This window comes from Mchenga conophoros, linkage group LG11, assembly GCF_057382185.1.
Source record: "Mchenga conophoros isolate Kocher_MC1m ecotype Shallow Benthic linkage group LG11, M_conophoros_male_GT1.1, whole genome shotgun sequence".
Taxonomy (NCBI): domain Eukaryota; kingdom Metazoa; phylum Chordata; class Actinopteri; order Cichliformes; family Cichlidae; genus Mchenga; species Mchenga conophoros.
Window position 1 is genome coordinate 8311996 of NC_140536.1, and position 13598 is coordinate 8325593.

At 43.4% G+C, this 13598-nt stretch overlaps 2 protein-coding genes across 3 annotated transcripts; both read left to right on the forward strand.

Annotated features, from left to right (window-relative positions):
* Positions 1 to 1855: 1855 nt before the first annotated feature.
* Positions 1856 to 5976, forward strand: LOC146563547 (uncharacterized). 2 transcript variants are annotated; one of them, XM_085290720.1, is made up of 4 exons: positions 1856 to 1961; positions 2666 to 2980; positions 3642 to 4067; positions 4175 to 5976. In XM_085290720.1, exons 2-4 carry the CDS (start codon positions 2725 to 2727, stop codon positions 5023 to 5025), a joined length of 1533 nt encoding a protein of 510 aa, XP_085146846.1. In that variant the 5' UTR covers positions 1856 to 1961; positions 2666 to 2724; the 3' UTR covers positions 5026 to 5976. The 2 variants fall into 2 exon arrangements, with proteins under 2 accessions (XP_085146846.1, XP_085146845.1); XM_085290719.1 differs by having other exon boundaries at positions 1864 to 2980.
* A 235-nt stretch (positions 5977 to 6211) lies between these two features.
* On the forward strand, positions 6212 to 12149 carry LOC146563548 (uncharacterized). Its single transcript, XM_085290718.1, has 2 exons — positions 6212 to 6674; positions 6939 to 12149. Exons 1-2 carry the CDS (start codon positions 6281 to 6283, stop codon positions 10493 to 10495), a joined length of 3951 nt encoding a protein of 1316 aa, XP_085146844.1. The 5' UTR covers positions 6212 to 6280; the 3' UTR covers positions 10496 to 12149.
* Positions 12150 to 13598: the final 1449 nt, after the last annotated feature.

Below are 13598 nucleotides of genomic sequence, written 5' to 3' on the forward strand. Positions count from 1 at the left end.
CCCTGCCTTTAGTAGCCTCATACAGCTCCTACTGTTTCCTCCTCATGTCCTTACCAGCCATGTCTGCACAATGTTATATCATGAGTAATATTTTTTTAAATCCAGCTAAATAAAACACACACATGCACACACAGTGACATTTTAGACCTTCTTCAGAATACTGTATATACTATGGGCATCCTTACATTATTATTTATTACTAGAGCTACAATAATAAAGCAAAGAGGAGGGGGAAGTAATAAATATGAAATAATGTATTTATGATGATTCCATTTGTTTCACTATCCACTCTGTGCAGGGCAAAGCTTATTACATTTTTAAACTGTAGAGATACAATCATTTTACTGCTGTAAAATCCAACTTTTGTCTTATTTAAAATATAAATCTAATATAATCTGCTTCTTAATGTATGTTCTTTAAAATTCAGCGTGTGTTTTTTAATATATTATAATTATAATAATTATTATGTGGACATGCATATTAGATCGTTTTTTAGTGAAATATAATCCCTCCAGAAAGGCAGGAAATGCCCAGAAACTTACTTTAAAACTAAATATGTTCCCTAAAACGGTGACAGAGCTACAGACCCATGACAGCCAGGTAGCCAGCAGCTATGACCAGCACTACTTGTGCAGTTAATAAAAGGACAGGTAATGTTTGTCGCGCTGTTGCACACACAGCACGCTGTTTGTTTCAGTTCGTCAGTTGCAACAAGACAGCTTACCAACGTGTACGTAATAAGCTAATACTCCTGGGTGCTACACACTACAGTGTGCGCTGTACACCTACTTACTGGGTTTGTCGCATCAGTCTGTGTCTCTGAGTTAACTTGTGTTTCTCCTACAGCTCCGGACCGCAAAAAATGCGCGTGCTCTTTGTGAGCTCGTTCCCGGCTCGTAACCAGCGCGTTCTGCCGTCGAGGGCGATCATTGGTTAAATGTGATCATGTGACTGATGCAAGCCAGATCCTTTTAGATTAGATTAGATTAGATAGAACTTCATTAATCCCTCGGGTGGGTTCCTCTGGGAAATTCGATTTCCAAAAAAGCACAGCACCGACAGAAGTTACAGAGTTACAGAATATTATATATATATATATATATATATATATATATATATATATATATACACACACACACACACACACACATATATATAAATACAGAGACAATATAAATAAAATATACGAAGGGGATAAATAGAATAAATAGGAATAAAAATAAAAATACAAGTGAATTGCACATTTCAAGTATTGAGTCTATTGCACCGTTGACTATTTAGCAAAACTATGATTAATAGTTAAATATTATTGTTGAGGGGCACAGACAGGACTCCGCACGCACACACACATAAAAAAAATAAATAAATAAATAAAAAAAATTTAAAAGTTGCCTCAACAAAAGGGCACTTTGGGCACTCATCAGGAAAGGGGCGGGTGCTCAAGCCCCTCTAGCCCCCCCCTCTGCACGTCCCTGCTTAAATACACTGAGTTGCTGCTATGTGATTGGCTAATTTGACATGTGCGTTAATCAGAAGGTGAACAGGTTAACCTAATGAAGTGGCAGGAGAAAACAAAATAGCTTAAAACAAAATAGAAAGGGCAATCACAATAACAAAGTGTAATATATAAAACTGTTCGTACTTTCAGAACTGAGAGTTTTCGGGAGTTTATAAAAATATCATGAACGACACAAAGCAGAAAACAACAGAGACGTTTTATTAATAAAAGTAAAATTAAAAATCCTCCAAGTCATCTGTATACTGTGTGACATCGCGATGTGCCTGTCCATCATCGTTAAACGGATGAATTGATAGCTCTTCAGCTGATTGGTCCTGAGCTTGCACCTTCAATGACGTCAACAACAAGCGACTGTCCTCGGTCTGTTTGTCGGCTGCTGAGCTAACAGCTGCACCGATTGTGTTTTGGTTTGCTTTTGCCTCCCATGTGCCCTTATCATGAGGTAAGAAACACAACAGCGTCAGCTTTCCAATCGCGTCGGCTAGCTTGTCAGTGGGAGTTCCGACAGAGCTGCCGCTCCACCTGAAGCTGCGGTAGCCTGTTAGCTTAACAACTAGCTCCATCCCAAGACCAGCACCTAATGTATGCGGAATGCGCAACCATTGCGGATGTGGTGCAGAAAGAAATGCGCATCGATGCGACATATCGCAGACGTGGAGATTACAGGGGGAAAGCAAACGTAGCCGTTCTGGTTCTCGACATAGTTGTAAGCAGCATTTTTTGATGGATTTCAGACCTGGGAGGCGATCCTCTGCCCTGATGTTTCGACTCGGTGTTAAACAAGTGGACGTTTAGATACAGCACTCAGCCTTCTTCTGGTGTTTTACACACTGCACTTAGGTTTGCATTAACATGTCAGTACTGGTGGAAATGATAGAAATGGATTTTAGAGGTTGGAGCTAGCGATCAATCAGACAATGTTATTTTGTATCTCTCTACAACAATGATTTAAGCAGCTTTAATAAATGTGCTAAAGCGGGTTTAAGACTGCTTTAACTTTACGTTTCCTGAGAACCACCTCCCCCTCGCACTTTTAGTGTGTGGCAGCTGTACCCTTAAAAGGTTGATAGTTATGTGTACACAGAAGAGTTGTATTGTCTTCAGCAGTAGGTTCACCTCTGCTTTGAACTTTTGTTAATGGGGCAGAAGCTGTCAGTATCAGAATTGGCCCGCCAGTCAGTTCTGCTGTAAATCAGGTCTGATCCATGACTGAGTACTACGAGGAGGGGGGGCTGCTGTACGAGCAATCACCTCCCATGCACATCAAAGTGGAGTCTCCGGAGGGACCCTTTGGGGGGGGAGCCTCAGAGAACGGCTTCCCCCGGGAGGATGAGGATTCGGAGGGCAGCTGCGACCAGAGCAGCGGATTACCCGGAGGACTCCCCTTCAACGTTGTGGTGGTGCATCCAAACATCATGGCACCTGGCATGTCCTCAGATGACCTTTTGTCCATTGAACAAAGTAAGCATATTTGTAACAGCAGAGATTCCTGAGGCACTCTATTGGTCTGAATTATAAAGATATTGATTAAAAGTTGTAAAAATATAAAAGAACTGGAGCAATAGAGCAAAAAAAAAAGAAAAAAAAAAAAAGAAAATACAAGCTACTGTTGATCAGATGAAGACTGGGTCGTTGTTTTGTTTTTTATCTGCAGTTGTTTTATATTTTGGCAACTTTTATTAACTATCTTTATAATTCCAACAAACAGGAGTCTGTTTGCTTTTATGCTGTTGATTTGCCCTGCTGATGAGCACCTGTTTAGAGTAATTCTAAACATGTGCATGGCACATGGAAAACGGAGTTCTTTCTTTTTATCTTTTTTGTAAACCAGCCTTACTCCTAATGGAAATCCTTGTGAAATTATTGTCACCCTTAGTCAGCAAAATCATCTGGATTATGCAAAAAATACTTTTTATTATTGTTAGAAAATGTGTAGCTACATTTTAGTGATGGAAGAAAATTCTGATGTCACAGGGCTCAGAGGTTTGCCAAGAGTTGTTGTACTTGCCCATGTTGTTGTTTAGCACAGTTAAAATAAGACTGCTAAAGCTCTTGACACTTATATTTATATATTTATTTTTTTCTTTCCCATTTGGCTTTCCTCTCAATTTTCTCTTGACAGACCGAGCTATGTCAGCTGCACTGGCTGCTGGCGGCGCAGGAAAAAGAAAGAGTCGCTTCAGCGGAGCGGAGCTTGAAGTGCTGGTGTCCGAAGTTACTCGGTGCGAAGGAGAACTCTTTGGTCCGGCAGGGAGGCTCCGGCGACGTGAAAGAGAGCGCATCTGGGCAGGGATCCTGGAGAGAGTAAATGCTGTTTCCAGAGTCCCGCGAACCCTTAGAGAGGTGAAGAAGCGCTGGGATGACTTAAAGAGGCGCAATGGGGGCAGACTGGCGGATGCCCGCCACCGCAGCTGTTACCTGCCATCTAGCAGAGGGACCTCAATGCTCGGGCGTCCTTCTCAGCCAAGCCCCAGGCTTCAGCAAGCCAGACAGAAGCAAAGCACCAGACCAAAGCCCAGTTTTCCATGCTTCGCTGACTCTGATACAGGTAAACTGTTGTCTGAGAACTGGGTTTCTTTTTAGATTTTTAAATGCAACTAATTTCAACAATGCTTGTGTCCATTTTTATTAATAAATTAACTAATTTATTTTCAGGTGTAGGAATGGAAGGATCAGAGAGAGATTGTTTGGAGAAAGATGAGGACAATCTTGAGCGTGACAGAGACATAGGAGAACCTGAGTGTGAACCTGTAGAGAACAGTATGGAGGACAAACTGGGATTAGGCCTTGGTCTGGGAATAGGACCACCCCCTCCATCAGAACGATGGCTGCCACCTTCTCCTCTCTACAGTGCTCCTTTCCTCAATGGTAGCCCGCAACCCAGCAGTCCTCAGCCATCCCTTGGAGCACAGCAGGGTCCTCTTGAAGCCCCTCTACGGAGTTCCTGGCTCGAAGATGAGCTACGAGGGTTGGGGGAAGCTGCAATTCAGCTTGGAAATCGGGTAGAAAAGAGTCTGCGGGAGTTTGGCGAAGGTTTCAGACAGGACATGAGAACACTTGTCACTTCACAAGAGGCATTAGCAGTCAGTCTACAACAAAACAATGTCCTCTTGCAAAGGCTCTTAGGAGTGCTTGAGGCCCAGCAGCAACCACAGCCACAGCAACATCGTGTACAAGCGCACCAATCACAAACACCTCAGCAGCACTTACAGCCACAGCCAGTTCAGCAGCAGCTGCAGCACACAGAATCACAACAACAGCAAATCGAAACACCACAGCAGTCACAGCTACAGCAGTCACAACAACATCAAACACAAATACAGCAGCAACCACAGGTCAGCCAGCATTCAAATAACCAGTCATCTGTAGCTGTTGTACCTGCACCATCATCCCCGGACATGCACGAGTGCACTTTTTCCTCCGATCCACCCACAGACACAAATGGAAGTATGCAGCGACCACGGCGAGGAAGAGCTGTTGACCACAGACGCAGGAGACGGCGCTGAGGAGAATGTATTCAGAAACTCTATAAACTGCATACCATCTGTATTTGATGTTTCAAAATGTGACAAACAAATGATGCTCTTTTTCTACTGACAGTATTTCAGTAACAATAGTTGTTTGGAGTGCTATGCCGTACTCTGGATCCATCTCGCACTTAGGTTTGTATTCAGACAGGACTGAAGCAGATATGAAAATTAGACACTTGAGATCATAGGTGGCCTTAACATTAGATTGGTTTCTCAGACATGTGTACATACTCATGTTCTAAAAGACTCTTAAAAACAGTGACTCTGTTGAGTGGCAACTTCACTCGTGGACTTTAAGAACTCAGAAAAATGACATACTGTAGGCAGTGATGTTCAATATGCATGTCTCTGTACATGGTTTGCAGCAGAGCTGCAAAGCTCAATGATGCTCTTACTAGTTCAGTACTGACTCAGCTCTCCTGATACACTAACCATGTTGTCATAAAGTACCTGTAACCTGCTGTTATTACCATATATTGTAGCTATACAGCCATTGTAATTATCTGCTAATGTATGCTTGTGCTTTTCAACAGTTTTATGGTACATAATTTTCCAACTTTGGTTGGACAATAAAGCTAGACTGTGTTCTGTTCAGTGCGTTTTGAGACAAAAATGATGTATTCAGAAGAACCGAGACTTTTTGGGATATATTTAAAAACAAAAAAGACACCATGACAAATACATCACAGTATGTTTTGGGTTTAAAATCCTATGTTTATGGTTGAATTTAAAAGCATACATAAGTATGTAGGAGCTATTTATGGTAATCTTGCATGCAGTGACATGGATGTATTTGTAAATAGTTGCAAAGAAACAGATTATTGCCATCACTTAAGTAGTTTTGCACAGGCTATATTTTGTAGATAGCTACTGTTCTGATGAAATGTAACTAAACTTAATAAAAGACAGACATGGACTCCAAATAAACCCAGCCAATCACTTGTGGATTTGTCACCGCATATAAAAATAATAATAATAAAATATCAGGGCTAATGTTGAAAAGTTAAGCTGATTTGATACAATTGTCAAGTGTTTATAAAAACAACTCCAAAACAGTAGTAAAGAGGAAACGCGTGATTTAACGTTTCAAAATATATTTACCGAAACGATGAAGTGAACCGTGCTGAGCGTAATTACCGTTTTATTTTGAAGGTTTCGACCGGAAATTTGATTCCTGACTAGCATGATCCTTGTGTGCTCTGGTCTGGACAAGGGGGTGCATGGGTGAAACATGGCCGCCGCAGACCCAGCGAAGTCTCCCAAACGGCAGAAAATAGCCGAGGAGGAGGTGGAAACATGTGGGGAGAAAACCGAGGCGGTGGAGTCGGGGTGCAGTGCACGGCAGAAAGATGAGAATACGTGTAATAAAACCGGGGGTAGCCCCAACGATGAGCAGAGAGCTGATGTTGGCAGCGACGGCGGCGGTTGTGTTGCCAGCCATTCGGAGGTTACTGTCGAGTCCGGTGCTGGAGCCGACAAAACGACATGCATTTTACCGGAGGACCTGAGAGCGGCTGAAAAAATGGCCGAGGCCAGTGGCAGTGACCAGCGTCCATTCGACTGGTCCGAGACTGAAGATGACGGCAAAGAAGCACAGACGCACGCGGAGGAAAACGATAAGTGTGGTATGCTAACATTGTTGATGTATTTTACCGTTAGCTTTAGCCTCCGGGGCTAACCTGAGCTGTAGCTCTCACTGCTGGTTCTGTTCTGCACTGTGAGTTCTGCTGACATTATTGACCACAGCACTCCGAAGCATCAACCCTGCACCGCTGCTTGTTAAAGACGCTCATGATGCATATGCTAGGGTGCTGCATGCAGTTTGTCAGACTGTTTGTTTTTTAACTTGTTACTGTGCTGTTGTTTTTGTGTTTTTTTTTCTCTTGCAGACCTCAACAGTGTCTGTGAGGATGCTGAAGAGGTGCAGCAGGACAAGCGTGTTGACAGTGACATTGCCACAAATGCAGAAGAGCCACATGTGGAGGAGAAGAGCGCAGTTAAACCACAGAATAAGGATTTTGTGGGCGAAGTGGACGGCATAGAGGATGTGGTTGAAGACGATGAGGAGGCAGACCGAGGAGTGGATACTGATTTGACTGCTAAGCAGAAAAAGTGCCGCTTGGTCTGCAAAGAGTGCGGGAAGAGGTTCACCCGCCGCGAGACGTTCAACCTCCACCGGCACTTTCACGCGCATGAGGATGAGCTCACGCCCCTCACCTGCAAAGAATGCGGCCTTACCTTTCAGCACCGCAGCAGCCTCATCAAACACCGAAACGAACACAGGGAGAGTGAGGAGCCGCAGCTCATCACTCCAAAAAAGGAGGTGCAAACGATGGAGGAGGGCATTTTTCAGTGCGCAGAGTGTGAGAGGATATTCTCCACAGTCAGCCAGCTGAGGGACCACAACTGCAGCAATACAGTAGAAAAGCCTTACCACTGCCCCCTGTGCCGCCAGGATTTCCAGTTTAAGGTCTCCGTCACTAAGCACATGATGACCCACTCTCATGAGAGCGCCTTTACGTGCCAAGAGTGCAGTCAAACTTTCCCAAACACTACAGCCCTGCGCTTCCACCAGAGGTGTCACGCCGCCCTAAAGCCCTATGAATGCCCCGAATGCGGCATGGTTTTTAAACACTACTCCGTCATGGAAGACCATCGTCGCAAGCACACCGACAACAGCCGCTCTCACCTGTGCAACATCTGCGGTAAGACTTTCAAGTACAGCAGCCTCCTTCATCAGCATCAGTATCTGCACACAGGGCAGAAGCCCTTCCGCTGCCCCGAATGTGGGAAAAAATTTGCTTTTGCCCAGAACATGAAGGCGCACTGCCGCCAGCATAGACTGCGTGAAACCAACTCCTGTAGTGCACAGACCAGTAAGCAGGCCCCTGCTGCCGAACAGGAGGAGGTAAGAGGGCCGGGAAAGGAGAACGCACACCAGAGCGAGGAACCAAAACGCACATTTAACTGCCCCCTTTGTCCCCAGACATACTGTGCACCAGCTAACCTGAGAGCCCACATGCTCATTCATGAAGCAGAGTATGAAAAGCTGGAGAGATCACCTCGACTCCCAAAGGATGTGAACAAGTACTGGGATAAGGGACACACCTGCCCACACTGTCCGTCCATTTATCGGGACGAGTCCAGTTTAAATGTGCATCTTTTAAGTGTCCACAAGTCTGTTTCACAGTATTTAGAAAGACTGGCTGCTCCACCTAAAAAACAATTCACTCCATTAACCAGTGATAATGTGCAGGTGAAGTGGAAAAGCGAAAGCATAAGTGTTAAGTCATACAAGTGTTCAGAGTGCGGAAAAACTTTCCGCCACCGTTCAGTGTTGGAACTGCATATGCGCATACATTCCAAGGACAAGCCTTACCAGTGTAAAGTGTGCGGCAAGGGCTTTAGATTCAGTAGCTATTTACAGCAGCATCTCATCATTCACACAGGCAAGAAGCCATACAAATGTTCAGACTGTGGGAAGGACTTTGCCTTCCTGCAGAACATGAGAACGCATCAAAAGCTGCATCAGGAAAAACCCTTCCGCTGCACCAGCTGCCGCAAAGGCTACAGCGACGAGATCCAGCTGCAGCACCACATGTTGTCACATAACGGTGACAAACCTCACAAGTGTGACCAGTGTGACAAAAGCTTCGGGTTAGCTTATCTGCTCCGTGATCACATGAACACCCACACAGGAGAGAGACCTCATCGCTGTGAAGAGTGTCACAAAACCTTTTCGTGGTTTAGTAGCCTGCTGGTACACCAGAAGATCCACGCTCGTAAGCGGCAGAGTTTCAGCCAGTACAGTTCTTTCCCAATGAGCTCTAGGATGAGGGGGCGGGGGAGGAGGGGTGGGAGGCCAGTGTGGGGATTTTCTAGACCTTTAGGAGGCTCAGGGATGACTACTCCTCAGCAGCTTTCTTATCCGGTTTCGGTAGTGAGAGACGCTGAGCTCCACAGGAGGGCAGTACAGCCGCCATCTTCCATGCATGCATCTCGCATGGATTTACAGAGCAGGCAGCAAAAGGAGCAGTGGCTGTCTGAGCTACACCCTCAGCCAGTGCAGTGGAAGGTAGATGGTGGGGAAGTAATGCCTGTTCCATCATCGCAGCACCAACATGGAGCCCCACAGCAGACACAGTTTGACAGCTCAGTGCTACAGCAGCACCATCGGACAAGTTCATCCTGGGCAGATATTCCTCTGATAAGTCAGTCAGGCTCCACGTCTGTTCAGAGTTTAGATTCGGCACACACAAAAGACGGCACGTCTTCTGTTGCCGCCTCTCACCTGGTGTCCGTGCCAAAAAAATCCAGCCCGTCAGCAGTGAACGAGATGGTGCAGCACAGGCAGCACAAGCCTGTTTCCTGGAGCAGCACTCCCACTTCTACAGTGCTAGCTTCCACAAGTTCTGTGCAACACGAATTTTCTGTTCCCTCCTCCTACATAGACGGAGCAGCTCTGTGGAGTGTCAGGCCTACTCCACTAGTAAATTCACAGGGCTCACCAAGTAAGCTCGGGCAAGAGCTTCAGCTGCCAAGATGGTCAGTTATCCCAGTGTCCTCACAAAAGGAGCCGTCAACACCTCCTAAGAAGGAGGACAGAGTGTGGGACTTGAGTAATCCTCAATTAATACCTTCGACTGTTAGCCAGCCAGAGAAGCCATGGAACGGCTGTGAGCCGCAAAAGCCATGGGCTTCTGGCTTAGCAGGTGCATCCACCTCAGCTCAAATAGACCAAAGCAGTGCTATGCCAATTTCCAGTCCCGTCTCTCATGGGGCCAGCAGCACCTTATGGGACATACAAACACCACCAGGAATTCCAAAGACTATAAACTCCACGGAGAAGTTAGTAAATAATCAAGATTTTCAGCTGCAGCAAAAGCAGGCGTCATCTGGCTGGGCCAATGTACAGACAGCAACACAGAAGGTTCCCATTTCCATTCAGTACGAGCCTCATCGTTTTGGACAGGGCATGGGAACACCAGTATGGGGCTTCCAAAACAACCCAGTGGGTCCTCAAACCCTGCTTTCTGGGCAACTCAAACCAGGGAATGGACCGGAGCTGCAGCAACAACCAATGGTAACAGGCACTCAAATAATCATAAATCAGCCTTCTCCTTTTTTCTCACCTCCACTTGCTCCGCTCCCTCCTCTTGCTTTGCCTGGCCCTCACCCTCTTCACTCTGTCGCAGTTGGTGCACTTCCAAGACCTCCACACCCAAATATTTTTTTCACACCACAGGCGGTCATGAGCGAGAGGCCACACATGCCACAGACCCTGTCCCTACCTCAACTTGCCCCGCGGACAGAAACTCACAAACTTGGATCTCGTTTGCCTTTTGCCCCTGAACGGCTTCTCCAGTGCATGATATGCGGGTGCTCTCTTCCTCGGGAGCTGGATCTACAAATGCATTACTTGCAACATGCACAAGGAGAGATTTGACATTTCTACTCTAGCAACAAGACTTAGTTTTAGTTTTTTGTTTGTTTTTGTAATAATTTTATTATTTGGTGGAACCTCATTTATCACACATGGATGAGCATCAGCAAAAAGATGGGGAAGGTGAAACATGGTTTAGCCTGTACACTTGTTACACATTTTAAGTCTTTTGGCTTCAGATTAGATTGCACAGTCAGGGTGTGTTTTGACATGAAGGGTGTGTACACGTGCCATTCAAAGTGTTTTGCTGTCTTTTAAAATGCATATCCCAGGTGCACAAAAAGTTATTTACAAAGAAATAGAACTGACTTAAGTCAGCACAAACAAATATCTATATACAAAACACAGTCTGCATGTTACCCTCTCTGTAACAGCTCACTGGAAAGAAAGCAAAAGCAACAGGTGGGCCCTGACCGCCTTCTCTTATACCCCATATCAGTCTCGGTCCACTGTTCTTCTTTTTCTTGCAGCAAATCCATGAGTACAGGCAAGTCCATCCCCAGATGTTTGTCCAGATTAATGAGGTTCTACTGTAAGGTCTACATTTCATTTATTGCCAATGACCTTTAGATTTAGATAATATTAGTACTTTTCTAGTTCCGGTCATATGTCCTGAATCATTTGTACTGTGTTTCTTCATGTACAGTATACTGTGTGCCTTTTTATGAGTACAGTCTGCATGTCTGCTGTCTTTGGTATCCTAGGCCTAGTTTGTGCTTATTAAGGTAGACTCAACAATGTGACCTCCCTCCCAAAATGCAGAGCAACTGTTTCAAAGATACTGTAAAGAAATGTGTGTTTTTGCTTTTGGAGAAGTGAGGGGGATTGTTGTGCTCACAGATTAGATTTGTCAGAACATAACAAGGAAAAAAAACTGTACACATACAGTATAATCCTCTTAGGGAGCACTTGTGATCACAGGGCCACTGGCCTGGTCCAAATATGCGACGAGTAAAACGCAAAACCATTTCTAATATGTAATTGTGATTTCACAGTAAGAGTTTTCTGTAACTGCAACACTTGGGGTGGCCATTGGGGATGGGGCAAATTGGCACCTTTACACAATTAATGACTGCTGACCAATAGCTCATTTTGTAAGAAATGTTAGACTTATGTGATGTTTTGTCATTAACATTTTTTTTTTTTACAGTGGCAAGAAAGGAAAATAATTGGTTACATAATTTTTTGCTTCAATTGGTCCAGTCTGCATCTCTTACCAGAATAAGTATTTCGGATTGGAATGTACCCACGTTTGTAAAAATTAATTCCACTTTTTAGTGCGTAAATGTTTTGTTTTTGTTTTTTTGTGAATAATGAATGATCTCATTCCGTAACAGTAGATCTAGGTGAGTACATCATCACATCTCCTTCCGTTATGAAAATGGGCATTAGATTAGCTCTGGTGGCCCGCCAAGTGACTGACAATATTCATTACTGCTATCTGCTGTAGAAATAAACAAATGGTTCATATGTAAAAATAAAATGAAAAAAAAAAAAGCCACAAAAAGAAGGAAAAGCAAAACAACTTCCTGTGCATTTCAACATTCATCGATTCAGAAACGTGCCCTTCTACCTCTATCCACTGTTTTAGCATGGAAGATTTTTCCCATGATGTCTACATATTGGATTAAAATAAAAACCTGCCTTTGATTATAAACTTGTGTGGTGCAGTACTTCACAGTTAGCATAAACCAGCATTAGCACTTGGACATTGCTATTATAGGGAACTCCTTAACCTTAATATGACAGGGTAGGATCAATTTTGAACATGTGCTATCAGATTAATTTTTCCTCCCCAGGAATTAGGTCGCTGAATAATGGAAAGCTGTATGGGTTTGTGCATAACCCATGAAAATATGTTTTGCATTATAGGCTTTATTTATTGTGATTTTCTATGTTTAGTCATTACATTGTAATCTTTTTCACAGTTTAGAGACCCGGAGTAGCAAGATTTACTACTTGTAGGAGCCTTTAAATAGATATTTAATGCCGAATGAGACGATGAAAATGACTCTGTGAATGATGGGTTAACTCCTTCAATGAATAAACATATTAACTTATTTGGAGAAAAAACCCCCAGATAAAACGTGTATGAGAAACAAAGTCATGAAACATATTCCTGTATGAATTATTTAAAATGTGTTGATCTCTTGAGGACTGATGCAGTAAGAAAAAAGTTACAATGTTCTGTCGTGGAAATTGGCCAGGTGGTGGAGTTAAACTCAGTACCTTCTTGCTGTGAGGCAACTGTTTCAAACCACCTCACCACCATGCTGCCCTAAGCTTCAGTTCCACCAGTCAGTAGTGAAGTGCCAGAGTAAATGCCGTAAATAAACCAATGTATAAGAACACTGGATAAACAGATTAAAAACCACGCTGAGATGACGTGATTAGTATGAGAATTAAAGAGATACTTTTAGTTTCTTATCAGCCATTCACATACTCTTGTTTAGTGGTGTGATTTTTGGGGGGTTGGACAGGGTTAGTGTCCAAGTTTGACAGTGTAATGAAATCTTCATATACCAAATACTTTTCTAGATTTTTTTTTTTTTAGAAGTTCAATCTGCCCACTTTCAAGCTTTTTCATTTTACATTGAAATTGCAATTTTTGAACATAATTATATCTCAAAAACCATTAACAATTAAAAGCCTGAAAATTTCCGTGGTCTTTGGAGAGGAGCCTCCAAAGACCACGGAAAGGGCAATGTGCATGCTTACAAAGTGGGTGTCAAAAATGTAAAATATTTACCAAAATTACTCTCCCAAAGAAAACTAGCATAACATCTAGAAACTTAACCATGCTTTGTTTATTTGGTGCAACTTGTCATATTTGCTTAATGCAGCATAAAAATTGAATGAAAATAGTATTTCCCTGTTTTTAGTGACATAGGAATGTAGTGTTAAAAATATTATAGATTATTTATTTTGCATTATTGTGAAATAAATTGAAAAAACTTCACAAACTGTCTTTTACAGTGTGACAGGGTTTTGTTTTTTGTTGTTTTTTTGTATTAGTGTATACTCAAATATGGGACTTTACGGGACTGCTTCTTTTTTCACATTTTAACTACCCAGTATTCAGACATGAATATTATCTGTCCCAAAT